This window comes from Periplaneta americana, chromosome 7 (genome assembly GCF_040183065.1).
Source record: "Periplaneta americana isolate PAMFEO1 chromosome 7, P.americana_PAMFEO1_priV1, whole genome shotgun sequence".
Classification (NCBI taxonomy): domain Eukaryota; kingdom Metazoa; phylum Arthropoda; class Insecta; order Blattodea; family Blattidae; genus Periplaneta; species Periplaneta americana.
Genome location: NC_091123.1, coordinates 10,301,296 through 10,323,513, shown reverse-complemented (window position 1 = coordinate 10,323,513; position 22,218 = coordinate 10,301,296). Strand labels below are relative to the sequence as shown.

At 35.4% G+C, this 22,218-nt stretch overlaps 1 protein-coding gene across 1 annotated transcript in view; it reads right to left on the bottom strand.

Annotated features, from left to right (window-relative positions):
* LOC138702903 (zinc finger protein 300-like) overlaps positions 1–22,218 on the bottom strand; it is a 49,051-nt gene that overhangs the window by 22,531 nt on the left and 4,302 nt on the right. The window contains exons 4-13 of the mRNA XM_069830301.1: positions 21,482–21,565; positions 19,026–19,117; positions 17,678–17,779; positions 16,192–16,248; positions 13,623–13,666; positions 10,766–10,836; positions 7,229–7,341; positions 5,441–5,548; positions 4,641–4,723; positions 2,583–3,613 (exon numbers count right to left, since the gene is read on the bottom strand). Of these exons, the coding sequence (XP_069686402.1) occupies positions 2,593–3,613; positions 4,641–4,723; positions 5,441–5,548; positions 7,229–7,341; positions 10,766–10,836; positions 13,623–13,666; positions 16,192–16,248; positions 17,678–17,779; positions 19,026–19,117; positions 21,482–21,565 (1,775 nt within the window). The 3' untranslated portion in view covers positions 2,583–2,592. The remainder of the gene's footprint in view (positions 1–2,582; positions 3,614–4,640; positions 4,724–5,440; positions 5,549–7,228; positions 7,342–10,765; positions 10,837–13,622; positions 13,667–16,191; positions 16,249–17,677; positions 17,780–19,025; positions 19,118–21,481; positions 21,566–22,218) is intronic.

Sequence of the window (22,218 nt, the reverse complement as noted above, 5' to 3'; positions counted from 1 at the left end):
ACTCGCATTTTAGCTATTTTATCACATACTGATGCCTTTTCCTTTTAAAACTTTAAGCAGCAGGTAAACAGTCCTATATTGTTTAAGTTCTATTTTGCATTGCTAATAATTTACATTTCTCATTTATTTTGACATGAAAAAGTCTTATGTTTAAATAGTTCCTTCTTCTCAGTTTGGGTTATAGTCTTAAAAGGGCTTAAGTGCGGCTATTTTTGGAAATAATCTAGAAAATTGTTAAATGAGCAACATTGCCTAGTTTAGAAGAAATATAAACAAATAACATCCAGGAAAAACCTCTTAATTAAAAGAACTCTATAATTGACACCAATGTCAATCTTTCTACTGCTCTCCTGAAAAATACAAAATTTTTACTTAAGACTTTTTTCCTCCCGGCCACAGAAATATCCTAACCCCAGTGGCCCAGAGTCCCAAACCTTTCCTACATCACCATCGAAAATCCGTACTCCACCAAAGACTTCACTTAAACTTATTTCTACTATTGCACGTAATAGATGAAATGAGGGGGAGGTGGAGTGTGTTGGTGGAATAATAGATGGAAACGGGAGTACTCCGAGAAAAACCCTCTACAATGCCTGCTTCGTCCACCACAAACTCCATCACAACCTGGTCGGGTATCAAACCTACATTGCCTGGACGGAAGACCATTTCAGTCACAGACGCAGCGGTACATGGCTTTACCACAGTCTAGTATATACAGTCACGAAGCTGCAGTTGTGAGAGTACTAGGAACAATAGACTGTGCCAGTACTATTTCGCATTGTCTGTAATGAGGCGATAGTAGCGATCCTAGTGGTTAGCAACTATCTATGGATGTATATTCCCTACGTATTGAGCATCGTGACTGTATATACTAGACTGTGGCATTACTGTGTTGCATACCTTTACGTAGAACTACGTGTAGGTGGTATGAGATATAAATCTAGGAGGATGGGAGGATAAAGGGAAGACAAGACCAAGTGGAATACAAGGAGAATAAGGGGAAGACAAGAAGAACAAGTGTAATAGCAGGAGAACAAGGGGAAGGCAAAGAGAACAGGGGGAAGACAAGGAGAACAAAAGGAACTCAAGGAGAACAATAGGAATACAAAGAGAACAAGACAGACAGAGGAAAAGAAATTCAAGAACAATGGGAATACAAGAACAAGAGGAAGACAATGCGATCAAGGGCAAAATGAAGAATACTGGCAGGGCAAGGAGAACAAAGCGAAGCAAGAGAACAAAACGAAGACAAGTTCACGGGAACGCAAAGAGAACATGGGGAAGAGAAGAAGAGCAAGAGAAACACAAGTGGAACAAGGGAAGGACAAGAACAGTTGGAATACAAGGAGGAGAAGGAAAAGGCAAGAAAAACAAGGGGAACACAAAAAGAAAAAGGGAAAGACAAAAAGGACAAGGGGAACACAAACAAAACAAAGGCAAGGACAACAGCGAGAAGGCAAGAAGAAGAAACAAAGACAAACGGCAAAGATAAGGAATTACATCAGAAAAACAAGGATGAGGAAAATACAGCAGAACAAGAGAAAGGCAAGGAGAACGAGAATGCAAGAACAAGGCAAGAAGAACGAGGGGAAGACAAGGAGAATACGGCAGACAGGAGAACAAGAACTAGGGAAACACAAGTAGTACATGAGGAAGCAAGGAGAACAACGGGAACAGAAGAAGGCAAGAAGAACAAGTAGAAGACGAGAACAAGAAGGCAAGACGAATAGGGGGAAGACAAGGAGAACAAGACAAAGATAGAGACAACAAAGGGAAAGCGAGAAGATCAAGGGGAACACAAGTAGAACAACAGAAAGACAAGGCGAATAAGAACAAGAGGAAACAAGAATAAAGAGGAGAACAAAAGAAAGGCAAAGAGAACAACGGAAATACAGGAAGGCAAAAAAAACAAGTAGAAGACAAGGAGAACGAAGAGAAAACATGACGAATAAGCAGAAGACAAAGAGAACCAGATGAAGACTAGGAGAACAAAGGGAAGAAAAGGAGAACAATGAGATTGCTGAGAGAATAAAGGGAATACAAGAACAAGGGGAATACAAAGAGAACAAAGAGAAAACATGACGAATAAGCAGAAGACAAAGAGAACAAGATGAAGACTAGGAGAACAAGAGGTAGGAAAGGAGAACAATGAGATTGCAGGGAGAATAAAGGGAATATAAGAACAAGGGGAATACAAAGAGAACAAAGAGGAAACACGACGAATAAGCAGAAGACAAAGAGAACAAGATGAAGACCAGGCGAACAAGAGGAATAAAAGAAGGACAATGAGATTGCAGAGAGAATAAAGGGAATACAAGAACAAGGGGAATACAAGGAAGAGAACGGAAACAAAAGGATAATGGGAATGCAGTGAGAACAAAGAGAATACAATGACAAAGGGAAGGCAGGAGAACTAAGGAGAAGGTTACATTTTTATGTGACCGTCAATTCCCAACTTACCTTCTCGTTGCTAGTGAGAAAAAAAGACGTAGTTTTACATAGAAAAGGAAAGCTTTCAAATCTCTCCTAACTAAGCTATGACTGAAATTACAGATAAATAATGTCTAGCAAATGCTACTCACATAAGGTATATCACTCCTGATCAGTCTCCGCAGCGTGTCGTAAGGCGTGCTTCGTCAGATGTCCAGGCTGGTTGAAGCACTTGCCACACGTCTCACATCTGAACGGCTTCTCCCCCGTGTGGATACGGGCGTGGCCTATCACGTGCGCTCTCTGAGTGAAGCCCTTCCCGCAGTAGTGACACTTGAAGGGCTTCCTTCCTAGATGTATGCCGCTATGTCGTATAAGGTTCCCCCGCTGGCCAAAGCCCTTCCCGCAAACTTCGCATTTAAAGGGTTTCTCACCTGTGTGAATGATTATGTGGTCCATCAGCCTAGCCTCTTCGTTATAAGATCTGTCACAAACATCACACGCGAAGGGCTTTTTCTTTGAATGTGACTCCACGTGGAACAAAAATGAACCTCTTCGACTAAATCCTTTTCCACAAATGTCACATATGAACGGCTTCGCTCCGGTATGCGTGCGTATGTGGCCTTGCAGTGCCCCACGCTGTCTAAAGTCTGAACCGCATATATCACATTTGAAAGGTTTTTCCCCTGTGTGGGTACGTATGTGCGTCACAAGCTGGTCTCTAACACCGAATGCTTTCCTGCAAATATCACACACAAAAGGTTTCTCTCCACTGTGAATCCTGGAATGCCTCACAAAGCCCCCTCGATCGCTGAACCTTTTAAAACAAATATCACATGTAAAGGGTTTCTCTCCGGTATGCGTCCGTGCATGTCTAACTTTAGAGCACTGTTGTCTAAAACCTTTCCCGCACACGTCACAAATGTAGGGCTTCTCCCCGGTATGAGTTCTCACATGCATATCCACGTGGACTTGCTGCTTGAAGCCCCGCCCACAAATAGGACAAATGAATGGTTTTTCTCCCGTGTGAGAGCGGGAATGTGTAACGAGGTCCCTTTGCTGACCAAAACCTTTACCGCAGACGTCACAAACGAACGGTCTGTAGCTTTCTTCATTTCTAGCAGAAGGTGTCTGATATATTGACATATTTTGTCCTGGATCAACTCTTGGAAAGTTGGCATCACTATAAAGAATAAAGTGAATCATTATTAATGTAGGATTTGTTTTCGTAACATAAGGAAAGTATTTTACTTCACAACATTTTCAAATGTTTTCTCTAAGAGGGAAAGGAGAGAGAAACATAAATCAATTATTGAGTTAACTGTCTATGAATAATGTAGTGAAATAGATAAATTGAAAATAGGAAAATTCATATTAAACATAATTTTATTCTGTGAAGGATGAGTGGAACAGAGAAAAATTCTCTCCGGCACAGGGATTTGAACCCAGGTTTTCAGCTCTACGTGCTGACGCTCTATCCACTAAGCCACACCGGATTCCCATCCCAATGTCGGATTGAATCCTTTCAGTTTAAGTTCCACCTCTTGGGTTCCCTCTAGTGGCCTACCCTCATGCACTGCATCATAGATGTATAACAGTGGCACAATGTCCACACATGTGCAGAGGTGCACTCATTATGAGGGACTAAGTGGCCGGGATCCGACGGAGTAAGTAGAGTCTTAAATCACAAAGTGATTATTTTTCGCACATCATAATTTCTGCACGGAAATATCATATGTACTTCGGTACATCGTAATAATAATTTTATTCCCTACAAACAAATGATTTCAGCACAAAGGATGAGCTATGCAACAAGCTGCACATTAATTACATAGAGTAGTGCAGAATTATAACTTAAATACGTATATCCATTAAAAATACCAACTTATGGCATTTCAGAGAAAACAACCAATTGCGGCCAGTATAGTAATTAATAACGCAATTACAAACAGGTTAAAAAAAACTACAAAACACAGCATTTATTACTTTTTATTCACCCCATCCACTGAAATGAATGTGCTAGTAGTGTCAGAAACTACTCCTCCAAAACAGTGATTACGTCTCTAAAAAGAATGGAATGTGAACTTCCACAAATAAAGCATATTTCCACAGAATCCTTCATTTGTCATAATATTAGCTATCATGCAGGGCACCATAAAAATGAAGATTCCTCTACTGTGCAACATACTACTTGTCAAGCACCTACTCACCCAGAGAGCACCTTTTCACGATCGTCTTCTGCATCAATCTTCAGTTCCTCCTTCACGGTGCAGAATTCCCAGCATGGTATCTCCTGCTTACGACATCAAGAAACAATGTAGTCAGTTACAACAGTGTGTGTGTGTGTGTGTATATATGTGTACACAAGATATTTTGAATTGGTTTCTAATGTGATGACATTACAATTTATATATACATGAATGAAATAATCATACAACGATTTAAATTATCACAAAATATAAAACATCTTTTCGGTGATGATCAGGTCTTAATTGGCAGAAAGTTAAAAAGAGATACAAAAGCTTACGTAAGATGATGACGACATATACACTGCAACAGGCAGTAACAACATTTAAACAAAATGTCAAAGCAGAATTAATATTTATAAAATTTTATACATTAGCCAATCTAGAAGAACATAACCAGGACAGTCAAAAAAATGCAGGCAAGAAAAGGGAAATAACAGGAAGACAGCAGCATAACAGTGAGGAATAACATGGCTTATTCTGAGCGATAAAGAAGCAACTGCTGCTACAATGGACCATATTTTGCAGAAAGGAACCAACCCACATTGTACCTAAACTGAGAAATATGTACTTTAAAGTTAGACGTGAGTGATAAATTCACAAGTAAATATAACTAGATACCCATACTTATTGCTTTAACCAAAAGCATATTATACAAAATATCTTTGTTCAAAATATGGATCCTTGGAATTAATTAATTATTGAGACATTAAATTTGTTTGTGGGTTGGTTCCTTTCTGCAGAATGTGGTACAATTACTTCACCTGATTCTCGGACTTCAACATGGAGTGAGCTGCGTGTTCCTCATATGCTTCACACTTCACATTCACTTCGGCGAAGTCCTTCTCTCTCTTTATTACTCCCGGCAGAGTCTACAAAAATATTTCAATAAAATTAATATCATCGCGTAATTCCCTCTCTTTAGTCGGAAATTTTTGGCTAAAAAACACTAGGGGGTAATTATGAGAGTGTGTGAGAGGGGAATTTATAAAGCAGTGCTTTATTACTATATGCCAAGTACAGTGACTTATTTAACACACCATGACCACCATATACTAGACTGTGCTTCAATCTTCAACCTTTACCATGTAACATGAAAATATTTAGATGGAGTGGTAGGCATCTGCTGCCAGAAATCAGTAAGCTGATCCTGGGCCTTCGCACACAGAAAATGTAACAGGATGTGAAACAAATACCGTACAAAACATGCCATCACAAAATTCTAGTGTCCTTTGAATGGTATGTTTCTAATACGGGAAATATGTGATATTTAATTTATTCTTTAAATGAAAAATCTTAAGGTGGGAATTGCTATCACAAACTGATTCAAGAAAAATTCCAGTTTACCTCGAATGGTATAAATTAAGCTTATTTTACAATTAAAATGCAAAGCAAAACAATTTTCTTTATAATAATAATCATCATCATATCCGTCACGTATTAGACCCTACAGGATCTGTTACGGTTTCATGCCAGCGCTTTCGTAATAATAATAATAATAATAATAATAATATAAATAATAATAATAATAATAATAATATAAATAATAATAATAATAACAATAATAATATTTATTTCTCAGAAACCAGTCCAACTTCTTTGGTTGGACCCCAGACTCATTTCACCGGCATTACCACCTTCATCTCATTCAGACGCTAAATAACCAAAGATGTTAATAAAACGTCGTAAAATAACCCACTAAAATAAAAAAAAATAAAAACTTCTTTGGTGACAAAGGCAGGCAGCACATAGGACTGACATCTGTAGATACGGTAGTTCAACTAAGCACTGATTTCCTCAAGAGGTCTTAACATCCCACCATCCTAAGGACCTTCAATGAGATAGCTACGCTTTACCTGTTTTTTTTTTATTTTATTGAGTTATTTTACGACGCTGTATCAACATCTAGGTTATTTAGCGTCTGAATGATATGAAGGTGATAATGGCAGTGAAATGGGTCTGGGGTCCAGCACCGAAAGTTACTCAGCATTTGCTCGTATTGGGTTGAGGGAAAACCCCGGAAAAAACCTCAACCAGGTAACTTGCCCCGACCGGGATTCGAACCCGGGCCACCTGGTTTCGCAGCCAGACGCGCTGACCATTACTCCACAGGTGTGGACCGCTTTACCTTTCCGACAAGAAATATGAAGAGAAAGAATTGTGATGTTGCAAAAAATTAAATATGACACCTTAACATTCCTATAGATTTTAAATACCGACTGTATGTAACAAAACAATACAATGAATAGCTATTTCATGTTTAGTGTTAAGAGTGTATCGTACTGCAAAAGAGGGTTGCGCTCCAGCTTTTGAACCACTGATCCAATGGAAATTAAAGTAGGCCTTGTCGACCCTAATTTTATTATTTATTTTTTACAGTTCTGTAAAATATAACTTATCAGTAATGATAATAATATAAATAATAAAATTTGAATCATAATTTATTTGAAAAACTAGATTAATATTTAGAAAAAATAGTCTACCTAATGTAACCTCGCCACCACTCGGCTTCAGTTTGCCCGACAGCTAGCAAAAGTTCGCCCGCAACTCACCTCAATCTCGCATTTTACTCCAGAAAGAGGGTCTCCTGCCCCATAATTCGGTGTAACTCCCAATACTAATTCATCACGACAATCGGCTTCGACTTTAATCCGATCCATTGTAACTGGAACCAATAAAATTATCAAAATCAAACTATTACTCCCATCTTCCTACGTAGAAACATTAACTCAATGATTTTTTCAAATAATGTCGTATATCAGTATTAACTACAAACACAGAAAAACACAATACTGCTGTTACATCTCGTAATAAGCTCTAACCTTAACTAAACCTAACCTCCATGGAAATGAAAGTGACACACAAACTTCCAAAACCGATTAATAAGTAACATTTTGCATTATATCCTGAAGAAATAATGAACTCTTCTTTTAATTATATTTTAGAACATAAATATAGGTAGCCTATGTTATAGTTATTCCGAAAGACGTACGGTATCCAACATAAAACACGCCCTCTTTTTAGTTTTGCTGATTTTCTTAGCTTTTCAGACACCACAAAACGGTGAGTGTGGTAATAATTACTTATATACTAATTCTTAGCACAAGATATTGTTAAAATTCATATATACCTATGTCTGCAACACTACGGTGATTTCTTAAAACGCATCTTTTCAGCGTCTTAAAGTATCTCTTTTCTTATTGACGTGCTTGATCAGAAACTTCTACAATGGAAAGAATATTAGGAGGCCGTGATATGATAAAAAAAAAAAAGCGTGATGAAGTAATAATAAGATAATGTTCAAAAATGCAATGCACCATCTTAAATACAGTAATGTTAAATTACGTTAACATTTCCCTTAATTCCCTCGTTTATTCTAAACACAAAACCGTTCTACTAACTTTACATACGGATATAAAATAATGTGAGCGTGAGTTTTGATCGCTCTGTTTTTTGGCTTCTTACGTCAGAATACTTCAACATCTTTATGCTCAATTTTCCAGACCGAAGGGGGGGGGGGACTAGCTTTGATTGAAAGGGGGAGGGATGATATAGCCCTCTTGTGGTAGAGGCCGGAGAAAGAAAATAATCGGTGTCGTGAAAATGACACATGCTTTCTTACATGTTTCAAGTTGTTTCGCAACACATTTCCCACTCTACCCTCGACTTACAGTAGAAATAGATATAATTATTTAGTCTGTGGCTTTACCACATATGCTACCATATAAGTTATATAGGTTCCACAATTTATGTATCCATCAAGGTCTGAATTACGCCTTTAATCACACACACACACACACACACACACACACATATATATATATATATATATATATATATATATATATGTTTGTGTGATCACGTATTATACTCAACTGTGTCACGTTCACAGCTATACAATGACCATACAACACTTTTAAAAAAACAGATTTTATTAACTGTCAATCTTTCTTTCAAAGAAATGTTTTCAATAACTTACATGGAATGTACAATTAATACAACCTTTTCTGTTAAATGGTTATTCTGCAGCAGAATCACGAAACTCTTCTAACAGTACCTATAGTTGCCACATTTCACCATGTGTTCACCTAGACATTGTTCAACAATTCATATTTCAACAAATTACATTTTGTCAGTGCAGGTGGGTAAAACAATTCGAGTCTGTCTCCACTTTGAATGTACCACTTCCCTCCACTGAACACGTTTTTCTTTTCATACCATGGAACTGTGTTACATCCAGTAATACCTTAAAAATAAAAGAATTAACAATCATTGTAAAATAGTTGGCATGGCAACAAGTCACATCAAAGATTCACTGACCACAGATATGTTTACAATACACCAATATAATAGGTATAATTATGTTACATTAATATAATGTTATGGTGAAATAAATTCTATATTTATTCATAATGAATTATTTTCTCTTTAACGGATCCAACACAATGACATCTGGTTCCCTTCTACTTATCGACAAACTGTCAGGTTTTGTAAACATATAGGCCTATTGTGTTCACTTGTTACTTTATTTAATTAATTAATTAAAGTCACTAATTCAGTTCCTTGTTTATAAGTTACCAGTATTCGTTTATTCAAAAAGTGTAATATAAAATCCATATAGACCTTTGTTCCTCTACTTAAGTATTTTGACTTATAATCTTCATATATCAGACCTTTCTCTTAGTACATATTTTTTTTTTTTTTTACTTGTTTATTTAATGGCGCTGTATCAACTACTAGGTTATTTAGCACTGATAGAATTGGTGACAGCAAGATAGTATTTTGTGGGATGGGACCAAGGATTCGCCACAGATTACCTGACTTTTGCCCATCAGTCCAAGTGGGGATCGAACCCACGCCCAAGCACAACTTCAGATTGGTAGGCAAGCATCTTAGCCAACAGAGCTACACCGGTGGCTTTGTACATAATTCCCCAGCAAATTTTGATATAAGATGTGACATATACCACTGTAATACCAGATTGAAACCAAATGTAAATTATGCTTTATTTTAGTTTAAAAAAGACCAATAGACCTACCAGTAATAGTTACCTGTGTCTAGAACCTAAATTTTATAATAAGTTTTATGCTCGACCATGCCGAAATGTAGTAATTATACACCTGGTAGCAGACCTTTAATGCATGTCATTAAAGTACACCTACTCATTAAAGGTCAGGTCTTTCAGCCAATGACGACTCAGGTTACAACTGTTCAGCCAATGACAGGTCAGCTTTCTACCGTTATAAAACCGCAAGTATCGATTATTCTCGGATATGCAATCGAAAGAGAATTAGCGAAAAGTCACGGAGGCTGGAAATCCAATACTGTCGCAGAAGGTTATGTTCTGTTACTAAAATAATTAGCGTTAATTGTAAATAATATTCAAATAAATTCAATTTGTCATCTCGTTTTTCAATGTCTAATTTTATTTCAATGTTATCTCTGTAGGTTCCTATGGCCTAACAAGGTCAATGTGCACATGTGTTCCTCGGAAAAAATCAATACTTTCGCGTCTGCGCACATCTCAGAACATACGGGACATTGCTCCAGGTCAGATACAATAAAATTAATAATATCAAGTCAGAAATATGGTCGAGCATAAAAAGTCGTATGAAAGTCGCCTATAATGGTAATTAAGAAGCTCGTATGAAAATTATGAAACTCGCTTGCACTTGTTTCATAAATATCCATACTCGCTTCTTAATTACCTTCATTATAGGCTCGTTGCATAATGTACTATTCTGAAAATGTAAAGCATTTAAATAGTGAAGCTTTTGTAACTGGGATAATGTAGGGCCTATTTAATAATTTATTGTGTAATTGGTTGTTTGGCTGCATTAAAGAGAATGAGAAATCTATGTTGCTAGATCACATCAGATTTCCCGCCAATAGCACATATACTGTATGGTAGTCAATTAAAGAAAAGGATCACGTGGTACCATATGAATGAATAAACTTATTCATTACTCGAAAAATATTTCTATTCAAGTATAGCTAGACGCAGAACAAAGTGACTAATTCGTGATTAATAATAATAAATAAAGAGTTTTTAGATGAATTGCAAACTACGAAGTAAACATTAGTCTTACCTTGGTTACTGGGTTCATCATTACTGCATGTGTTTTTAGTCTGTGTTGAAGAAGATATGCACAATGTTTTCCTGAAAGAAAGAAAAAAATTTTGTTTCAAGCGAAGAATTTTCCACAGAAATAAACTTCCTTTCTTGTTTAAATGTGCAGCTTAATAAAAATTAATGTACTAATGATTCTCAGTATGAAAATGTAAACAAAATATTACTTCCAAAAAACAAAAACTGTTTAACTCTTATATCTTATTGAAGACGATATTATGATATATAGGATGTCCCAACAAGAACGTGAATGTGAATAAATGCAACAAAACAGATAATAGAATAGATAACAGTGCTGACAAACTAACAACAAGACAATGGCACCATGTCCCATCAAAATGTTGTTATTTTTTGGTTTGGCAGCACTGCTATCTGTTTTTGTTGCATTTATTCACATTATTAAATCCGGCGTTCTTAATGTGACATCCTATACATATTCTGTTTTTCATAGTACGGTATATTAAATTTAAGTAATTGAATGTGTAACATTGTTGTAAAATTGTTGCAAGGCTAACCACAAGACAGCTGAATATTACAACCATAATCTGAATGGCATGGTATTCGAATTAGTTTGTCATTTAGTCACATGCATAAACCAGCCTGACTTTCCAAATATTTTATACATTTAAAAGAGCTGTAGCCCCTACTGTGAATAATGTTCACATTTGTTAGTTTTCATTTCTTATAAAGTCCTCAAAAACATCCATTTCCGCAGATAAACTTTTGTTAGTTGTTAATATGTTTGTTACAACATATAGAATTTGGAGTGTTTTATAACTTTTTTTTTTTTTTTAGTAAGTCTGCATTTTATTTCTGTTGTATTATTTTCAGGGTGATATATTTTCATACCCATGTAAGTGCATTACATTCAACGCCAAAATTCAAAATTAATTTTTCTTCTTCAATGCATAAATAAATATTCGGGTTTTCCTATATTTATAGCAAGTCACTATTTTTCATATTCCTCCTTTAGTTTTCTTACCATTATTCCATGTTATCATGGTACTTATTGTGGTAGCAGGGAAAGAATCAACTTTTGATAGCTCTGTAACGTATATCTTTTAACTCCCAACTGCTCCCTGAATCTCTCAGCCAATGGAAACTCGATATGTAACTTGCCTTTCTGGTACTACACAGGAAGTGATCATGACGTTACCACATAGATATATTCTCTAACTTTCCTTCTGCACTTATCTGCCTGCCCGTCCACTTGCCCACTCTGCAGCTGATTGTCTGCCACAGGGGAGAGGGAAGGGAGAATGCTGTTTAGTTGCAACATCGCACTTTGGCTCTGTACATTCCACGTGTTCACTAGAAATGTCAGAAGTTGCATCTTTCTCCGGAACTAAATAATACCTACTCATCTACGAAATTGATATACATATGTTTTCGACTAGTACACTTGTAATATAACTATTGCAGAAATTTATTTTTCGTATTTTAAACGAAACCGAAGTAATACTATCAGGGGCAGATGCAGGATTTTTTTTCGGGGAGGGATTTGAGGAGATAGTAAAAATGGAGTAATGAGAAATAAGTTTATATTCACAATTTGTTTCCGAGTCACAAACATTTACAAGTTGGCCTGAGTAGCGTAGTCGGTATAGCCTTCTGTGTTCGAAGTTGCGGATTCTACCCCAACCCAGCTCAATAGCATTTAAGTGTGTTTAAATGCGACAGGCCTCATATCAGTCGATTTACTGGTATGTAAAAGAAGTCCTGAGGGAAAAAATTCCGGCACACCGGCGAAACTGATATAACCTCGGCAATTGCGAGTGTTGTTAAATAAACCATAATTTTTTAATTTTAACATTTACAATGACTGCAATACAAAAACAATGACAGAATGACATTTACAGAAGAAGGCAACGAGGCTTCTTAGACATTTCATCCAGTACTTCATGAGCTTTTACTTCTACATTGTTATGTATATACATCAAGCCCAGTCCATTTAATCTGTCTGCTCCCATCGTGCTCCTCAAGTAAGTCTTCAAATACCGCAAAGTTGAGAACGACCGTTCTGGTGTTGCTGTAGTTACAAGCAACGTTCAGAAAAGTTTCAGCGCCTTGCGATTGCAGGGAAAAAAAATTTCATTGCACTTGTTCAAAGATGATATAAAATCAGTAGGTATTAAGTGAAGATTTTTCTGATCAAGGAAATTTCTTCTCCACATCTTCAATTCATTGAAGAAAGATTCTGGTGATCCATCAACATCATTGGGCCACTGATTTACTATAGCCTCAACAGCAGTTTCTAAATCTTCATCTGATGCTCGCACTGTTTTCAGGCAGCAAAGTTTGTATGGACTTTAGGATTCTCTTATGATTTAAAAACCTGTCCTTGAGCTGACTAATGAAATAGTCTAAGAAGAGAAGGAAAATTAAAAGCATAAAATTCTCTTCATGATTCTCTGTCTTGAAGTAAGAACGCTGTGTTTTGTCTTCCTGAAGTTCTTGGAATTTAACATTTTAGCAAAAAGAATTTACGTGGAAAACTCTCTAATTCCTATGTACATTCACGAATTAAAATTAATATTATTTTTGTTTCTTGTTTCGTATTTTTCTCAAAATTTCGGGAGGGGTATATCCCCTTAATACCCTCCCTTGCATCCGCTCCTGAATACTATTATTAAAATAGTCTATGACAGTTTCCTACCACATTCTCAATTACCAATTTGTAAATAATCACATCATGTCATTGATGTTAAATTATTGATACAGTCAAATTATTGTCATTAAAATAAACAATCACTGAGGCTTTGGGAAGATTTAGTTTGACACCTAACACAATGAATACCAACTTAGTTGTAACTTACTTGCTTTGCTTCTTCACAAAGTCTCCATGCATCGCATTCATGAACTGTAACAGACAATTCTCAGGCATTAGTAACTAGCATCAGAGGATAAGCATTATGATCTCTATGAGATATATTGGCAGTTTTTATTGCTTTTAAGCCATTCAGGGCAATTGATTGAACCTGAGTGTAAAACATTTAAAATCACTTTCACATTTACAACAAACTGAGTTTCTGAGAGTGACAAGTTACTTTTTTTTTTTCTTTTTTTTTTAAGTAGAGTAAAAGAAGCTTAACATTTCTATTGCTCAAACATCAAACACATACGTCTGCATAATAAAATAATTCACAAAAATACGATCTGAGAGAAAAGTTTATTTTCGTCAAAAAAGAGGCAAGAGTTAAAACCAATATTTATACGGCGACAAGGGAGCTGCAAGACGCAGACAATGACATGACATATGGGTCCTGGATCTCCATCCATGACACCAAGGGTTACACTCAACTCACTATGATTTAGCCTGGAAGACACCGGAAATTTCTGGAAATCGATTAAAATCAACTTATGGAGAAAATTTCTCCTAATAAATGCAGAAATAGCGCCACCTATGATAGATCCAGCATATTTTTTGCATCTCTGTGTCGCAATAGAGCCTCCAGTATGTTTGTCACCTCAACTCCCTAATATACTCGAAAATGGGCATTCTGACCCCAAAATTATCCTCTTAAACCGTCAATATCTCGGCAACCAGGCATTGCAGAGAAGCGTTTTTGGCACCTCTCAATTCCTCTCCAAGTACTGGAGGCAAAGGAGTCAGATTTTTTTGACGTCAGAAAAGTGTGATGTAATTCACTGCCGTTGCTAAGGAAGCGACGTCAGATGTTGAAACTTCCATAAAAGGGTTTATCCCACATAAGGAAGATTTTATAGGAATAACAAAATTAAATTTTAACAAATTATTATTATTAGTTACCTAATAAGAACGAATGTAAACAAAATTGTCAAAATCATATCTTACATTTTGTAATTAAATTTTAACTAATTACAGCAAAAAAAAAAAGTCGAATTTAAAAGAATGAGGGTTAAGAGCCCTTTTATCTAAACACCATCGAGTGATGCAGTAAATGTTTCAAGTTTAAAAAATGTGGTCTTTTGTATTTTCTGTTGTCCTAACAATAATTTAAAAAAGTAATTGGCATAAATAGAGGCATTTGGTAATGTTGCTGTTAAAGCATTGAGCTGCAAACCGGAAGGTCGCGAGTTCGAGTCCCAATAATGTCATGAATTTTCTCCATTGATCCAATTGCTATGGCCCTGGGGTTCATTCAGCTTTTAACAGAAATGAATACGAGGGGTATTTCCTTGAGGATAATTAATGCAGTAAGTACATCCATACCAGGGGCGTATGCAAGGAGGGGGGTTACCGGGTTTAAACCCCCCCTTGAACTTTAAAAAAAAAATTACATATTTAGATTTGAATATTTTATATCCATAATCGTTTTCCCTTCTCTAATTTTTCACTGTCACAGTAACAAAATCTACATCGATATAAGACATAGTCCTTCTACCCCTCCTTCAATATAATTCCTGTGCTTGGTGCTCTGGCAAGTTCAAATTGTAACAATGCTATCTTTATTATAGAGAGCCCTACAGCCTAGTACAGATCTTGTAATAAAATGAAGCTGACACAATATGAAATTTAACTTCTTGTGAAATATATTGAAAAGATTGTTTTAACAGTTCTGCAGTGCAGATGTTAAAAATTGTGCATGTCGATTTTAAGCTCATTTTAAGAGCGGTATTCACCCAACCGTTAGTTTGAGTTCTGACTTTATTGTGAAATGTTCGTTTAACGTTTTGTGCATTTGACAGTTCATATTTTAATAATAATAATAATAATAATAATAATAATAATAATAATAATAATAATAATAATAATAATAATAATAATACACAACATTTAAAATACTGATATACTGTACTGTATTGTAAACAATTTAAATAATGACCTCCCCTTGACAAAATTCTGCATACGCCACTGATCCATACTATTATTAATACCAATTGTCTGCAAATGTGAGAACCTTATCCACTCACTACTCTGTTTTTTTAGTGCGTTATTTTACGATGCTGTATCAACATCTCAGATTATTTAATGTCGGAATGAAATTAAGGTGATAATGCCAGTGAAATGAGTCCAGGTTCCAGCACTGACAGTTATCCAGCATTTGCTCATATTGGGTTGAGGGGAAACCCCGGAAAAAAACCTCAATCAGGTAACTTGTCCCGACCATGATTCGAACTCGGGTCACCTGGTTTCGCGGTCAGACGCATTAACTATTACTCCACAGGTGTGGAAGCTACTCTGTTGGCCTCTATGGTCTATACAGAGGATAACTTTAATCTTAATTTTTAATTCGCATAGGTATCTTCAAGCCCCAATATCTTGTATGAAAACGTCGGTGGTGACGCTGATATAACCTCGGCAGTTGTGAGCATCGTTAAATAAAACCTAGGAAATATAATGAGTGTGAACATCTAAATGTAGTGAACACTGTTCAGATAGCGATGTTTTGTAATATTTCTTACCTGTTGCATTTCATTTAGTTCTGCTTTCAATTCTTTCAGCTTCTTATTTTGCATGTTCTGGAAGAATGTAAAGGGTGCAAAGTTAATGTTTTCCTCCAATTATATTCAAGTGACAAAAATCATAATGATAAATATAAATTACTGGCTTAGTTGAAGACCTGAATTGACAACCGTCCCAAGTCCAAAATTTATAGTATTTGACTTTTTACATGACATATTATGTGTTTTGCATAGACTACCATCTTGGAAAAAAAATATTCTAAGTCCGACTTTAAGCATGTGTTTTAGATTCATAAAAATATTTATTTCAATGCAATACTCTTACACTTGTAAGCGTATAAAGTTTCTTTACTCTCCTGAAAAATTTACTTCAATGGAGTTGGATTGTTTGTCAATTCAGGTCTTCAATTACACTGGGTGAATAGATTGTGGAGGAACAGGAGCCCAGCTCTCGGCTGAACCACTTGCAGGCTCCAGTTACGTAGAGGGCATGTGTTCTAGGGTATATTGCGCAATATTGGTAATTCAACACACCAAAAACTATTAATAATATTTATCTACGAATTTGAGGAAAATTTGTTTCGGCACCAGGAATCGAATCTGGGACTTAGCTGTGCATGTTGAGCACTCGCAAGCTTGAGGGAAGGCCAAGCAGGAAGAGGTATCGATTTGCAACGACTCAATAGCAGGGTAAGCCTCAACTGCAATATAATACATTGCACTATGTTGATGTTCTGTAAATGTGCTGCATTGTTGAGTGTTAGTTTAATCAAAAGTGCATATATGTGTGTGTTACATACTAATTTTGTGTAAAATGGCTCATATTGAGAGAATATTGAGGTCATTATTTGCAGAATTAAATGAGAAATCGTTTTCAAGTTGGATGTATTACATAAAATGAGCTTAAAAAGATAGGAGATCGACACTAAATTTACATATTAAAATAGCAGATGGAGGAAAACAAAATATAAGTTTTCAATTTTCATAGTATAAGAAATATCCTTGACTAACAGGTTGCTCGAAGACAAATAAGTTATATTGTTATACCTGTATTCTGTTTGGGGGTGAAAATGAGTGGTCATCATCTTCTTGTGGGGTGTATGTCACAAAAAAAATTGATAGAACAACCGAGAAACATATGCTGTATAAAAAGATAATATAAGGTAAGCAGATTTGTTCAGCCTACTCAGTATTTACACCTTAACTTCGCCACTGTTCATCACTGTGCAACTTTTACTCAGTTTTCCTGTCTTCCTGCTAAATATTGAAGTGCAAGAAAGCAAATGACATCATCGTTAGCTACTCAATGTTAGACACCAACCAATTTAAAAAATTTTTTAGACGACAGAGTCCATTTAGAGGCAACAAGATGAGGAATGCTTGAATGAAAATGACTAGGGAAATTGGACAGGATCCTCTGGGAATCGAATCGGTCTGTTTGACAACAGCTACTCTGGTGTGAGGTGAAGGATAAAGAGCTGGTTACCAGCAGGCGTATCTCGCGTTGGATGGCCCTCATAGCATGCTCCAAGTCCTTCATCCAGATCGCTGGCTCTTCCACACATGCCGTGTCTTTCTTTTTCCTCGCCTGTCACATGAGAGAGAAACAGTCACATCAGTGTTCAGTTTGGGTCATGCTAACTCATTGACAAATAAAGTAACAAATTGGCGCACTCTTATCCCCATGGTTAGAACGTCAGAGACCAGGGTTCAAATCCTGAACCATCTAAGTGGAATTTGTGGTGAATAAAAACAGGAAGCCAAAACTAATCAAAAAAGGTAAATTAACAGCTTAGCTTTAATATAACACTAAAAAGTTGTTCTTACACAAAACTTATGTGATATAAAGTGTTAAAATGTGTAATCAAAATGTATAAATAATGGTGACAGGAACAAGCTATCATATTAACTGGTATCACAACTTATTAAATACCGAAATAGTACTTCAACCTTCCTTTTGGTGGGTATTGTCTTTCTTATTATTGTACTTTCCTATCCCAGGAGTTATTTTGAGGTGATTCATGTAAGCTACGGGATTCTTTCCAGCCAATTGTTTAAAAAAAATGTCAAAATGCCCCGTGCTTACCCTATGTTTTCCTATTCTTCGCCTTTTTTTCCAAAGCCAATCTTGTCATTCATGCAGCAATAAGGTGTTAGCGAGTTGAATGCAGGCTTGGATCTGTGCTCTTGGCATTTACAATTTCGAAAGCTAATGTAAATTCATGAATGAATAAAATGTGAAACATCAAAGGAGCCATAAAACTTTCTACTCTTGTTCCTTCTTGTGTTTACATATTTCGGTTTCAAGTCTTAAGATTTGAAGGTATGGGAATGAAATAATCCAAACCCACACTTTTTACAAAAAATTATTTTTTGTGCGAGTTCATTTCTTACACATATGGGAAACCTACTATAAAATATTATAAAATTTACTCAACACATAACAGATATGTACGCTGAAGAAATTATGATACCACATGTAATAGCACTGAACTCTAAACTTTTAATACCGGTAGCCTCTCCTGTGAAAGTTTGTTTTTGTGGCTTCGGCTTATATATCATTCCCACCATTCCATTTAATTAGAGTGACTGATTTTGAACTGTATATTCTCATGTGAGCGTATTTTGCAAGAGTATAAGCCTATTTTATAAGGAGTATTCAATTTATTCTCTAAGTAGTACTGATACTTTACTTTCAATAATAGTATTTAATTTGATTTAATTGTACTGTTTCGATCTGTTCATTTAAGTTTAATTTTTAACTTCAGTGCTGGATGTCCCATATTTTTTTCTTGTGTTTCTCAGAATCCTAGATTTAATAGTTGTAAGATTACCTTCATAATTCTAAACAGGTTGACTATCATTGCTGCGACTCCCATGGCAAGAATATAGTGGAAGAGAGTTCTTGTATCATACTGGTATACTCCTGAAATTTCAGAATGAAATGTCAAACTTACAATAAGATGTCGTCATGTAAATGACTCAGCTTTCTTTTTTGTAAACATTGGCCCTCTCAAAAAGAGTAGATAAATACAATAAAAACTAAATTTGACCAAAATTCTTAAAAATTTAAGTATCTGTACGTATAAAATAGTATTTCATTTAATCCAGAACTACGGAGTTTTTGTGGGAAATGTGTATAAAAATTGGTTTGTAGGCAATCCAACTTAAATCGGCCGCAATAACCATTAAAAATCATGATGTCACCACTGTACCTAGAGTCTTCTTGCGTGCCACACTATATATAGAAACATAATGCAGATACAGAGGTGTGAAAATTATTAGAATAATCTTAATTTTAAAGGCTTTTTAATAGTTCCTTCACAAATATTAATTGAATTGATGAATTACTATACTGATGTAGGATATATTTACTACTAACAATGCCGGAAAGCATTGTTGTGCATTGGTATTTTTCTTATTTTACAATTGTTATGGGAATTCAGAAATTATTATATTATGTTGGCGGAATTGGAAACATAAAAAATTAAATGCACAAAACAGATGTATACATTCATTTGAACCTTCACAACAATGTAAACGCAAAGAACAATTTGTTTAAAGTATTTCTTAATTAATTTTTGATGTTTCCAATTCCGCCAACATAATATAATAATTTCTGAATTCCCATAACAATTGTAAAATAAGAAAAATACCAATGTACAACAATGCTTTCCGGCATTGTTAGTAGTAAATATATCCTACATCAGTATAGTAATATTATATACCAATATTCATCCATTCAATTAATATTTTTGAAGGAACTATTAAAAAAACTTTAAAATTAAGATTATTCTAATAATTTTCACACCTCTGTATCTACCAAAGTGGAGGATTGTACTGGGTGAACAGATTAATTATCTGTGAAACGTTAGCATGGCAGAACTCCAGCAGAAGGTTAGTTTGGTCTCAGCCAACATTTCGGGTGGAGGAGAATCCTGCTAACGGGATATACAGAGTACAGAGCAGTGCTGTAGCAGTCTCTTACGAGAGGGGATACACGTGTTTGTTGGTGATTGTATGCACTCTGCTAGGAAAGGAAATCTGAAGCTTAGTTCCACTTATATGGCTATGTTAATATGCGAGAAATGGGTGGAAAATGAAGATAGACAGTTCCAGCATCTCCTTGCATGACCAGTGAGTACATAAGTTTTAAAAATAAAAATAAGTGTCGCATAGAAAGAAGTTAATTTATCTAATGTGACCAGACATCCCACTCTGAACAGGACAGTTCCATTTTTAGATATTCCATCCTGGTGTCCCAACAGTTCTTCTTGGGATGCCTATTAGTCCCATTTTGCTGGAAAATGAAAAAATAAAATAATAATAATAATAATAATAATAATAATAATAATAATAATAATAATCTTCCTAAAATCCCCCTCAATTACAATCCTATTAGTAGGAGAAGCATTGGAAGATCTAGAACCTGCTGGAGAGATGACATCATCCTTTGAAGTCTCAACAGGCATTGAGGCCTAATACCCTGAAGAAGAAGAAGAAGAAGAAGAAGAAGAAGAAGAAGAAGAAGAAGAAGAAGAAGAAGAAGAAGAAGAAGAAGAAGAAGAAGGGGGAGGGGGAGGAGGAGATACAGTAATAATAATAATCATAATCTTACAGAACAGTCCCAAAATGGAATGATGTTTAAATATGTAGATACCACAAATGTTTCTGATGATTCCAACATTGACGACAAAGTCATGTTCAGTGGATTTGTTTATGTGAAAAATGTGTTAGTGCAGGCAAAGTCACTCAATGGAATAGAGAAGAGAAAGAAGTTCATATGAGATGGATAGAATAATCTTACAGAATGAACAAAATATGAACTTTGAAGAAATCACAATTGAAGGTTGACACATTGTTAATTCCCAAAGTTAGTTTCAAATACATTATTCTTAATTTTTTATCAATTTCCCGAAGGAGAAAAAGAAATTTCTAACAGAAATTCATTTACCAGAATAATATGCCATTAGGAGTGTTATGAGTAGGCTGTAACTTCGTATTTCATGTTATGAATAATGTAAATTTTGTTCTGTTTTTTTTTTTGTAATTTTTTATATACTGGTACGGTACAGATGATAAATCTTAAACTGTTCATTTATAAATTGTGTTTATATCATTTTAAGATATTAAAGAAATAAATTTCTATTTGCAGTGCTGAATGTTTTAATATCAGAAGAAGAAATTTTCTGCGAAACTGTAGTCCTAATAAGTGTCCTGTTTTGAGATTCAGATATTCTGATCACATTAATTTATCCCTTTATCCCATAAGCATATGTTTTAGAATTACCTTCTCTCTTTTTCGCAATGGGATGACCGACATCTGTGGGAGAAAACTGTGATGTCATTTTCACAGTTTCCAGGGACGTCTCAACTAAAACATAAAATAATAATAATAGTAGTAGTAGTAGTAGTAGTAATAATAATAATAATAATAATAATAATAATAATAATAATAATAATAATAATAATAATAATAATAATAATCTGTTGAAATTTTATTTCTTTTTTTCTCATTACCTATACCTCTTTCCATGAACTATGCACCAAAATATTCAAATACAAATTTACATTTTGTACATGGTCTAGTGGTCAGAGCTTCTGGCTATAGTTCATGAGGTCCCGGGTTCGATTCCCGGTTAGAGCAAAGGAATTTTTCCTTATTATTCCTGTGTTCGTCCATGGTCTGGAATTTAGGTTAAGTTTAGATTTAAGACCTCTCCTGGCATCACATTATCATAATCATCCTATCACATCATCGGGGTAATGTAACTCCGCCTTCCAGGCGCTCCAACCTCAGAAGTGGGTTACAACTAAGCCACAGCCAGGAGAGAAGACCAGAAATGTCGAAAAGACAACCTGGTGGCATTGGATTAAAAAAAAAAAAAAACATTTTGTAAATATATACAGGCTGTAACAGAATAACTATTCCTAATTTTCTGATGTGATAGAGAACATGAAAATAAACATTTTTTTCTTGATAAAGTAATTTCCGGAAATGCTTCGTTTTCAAGTGATAGTGGTATG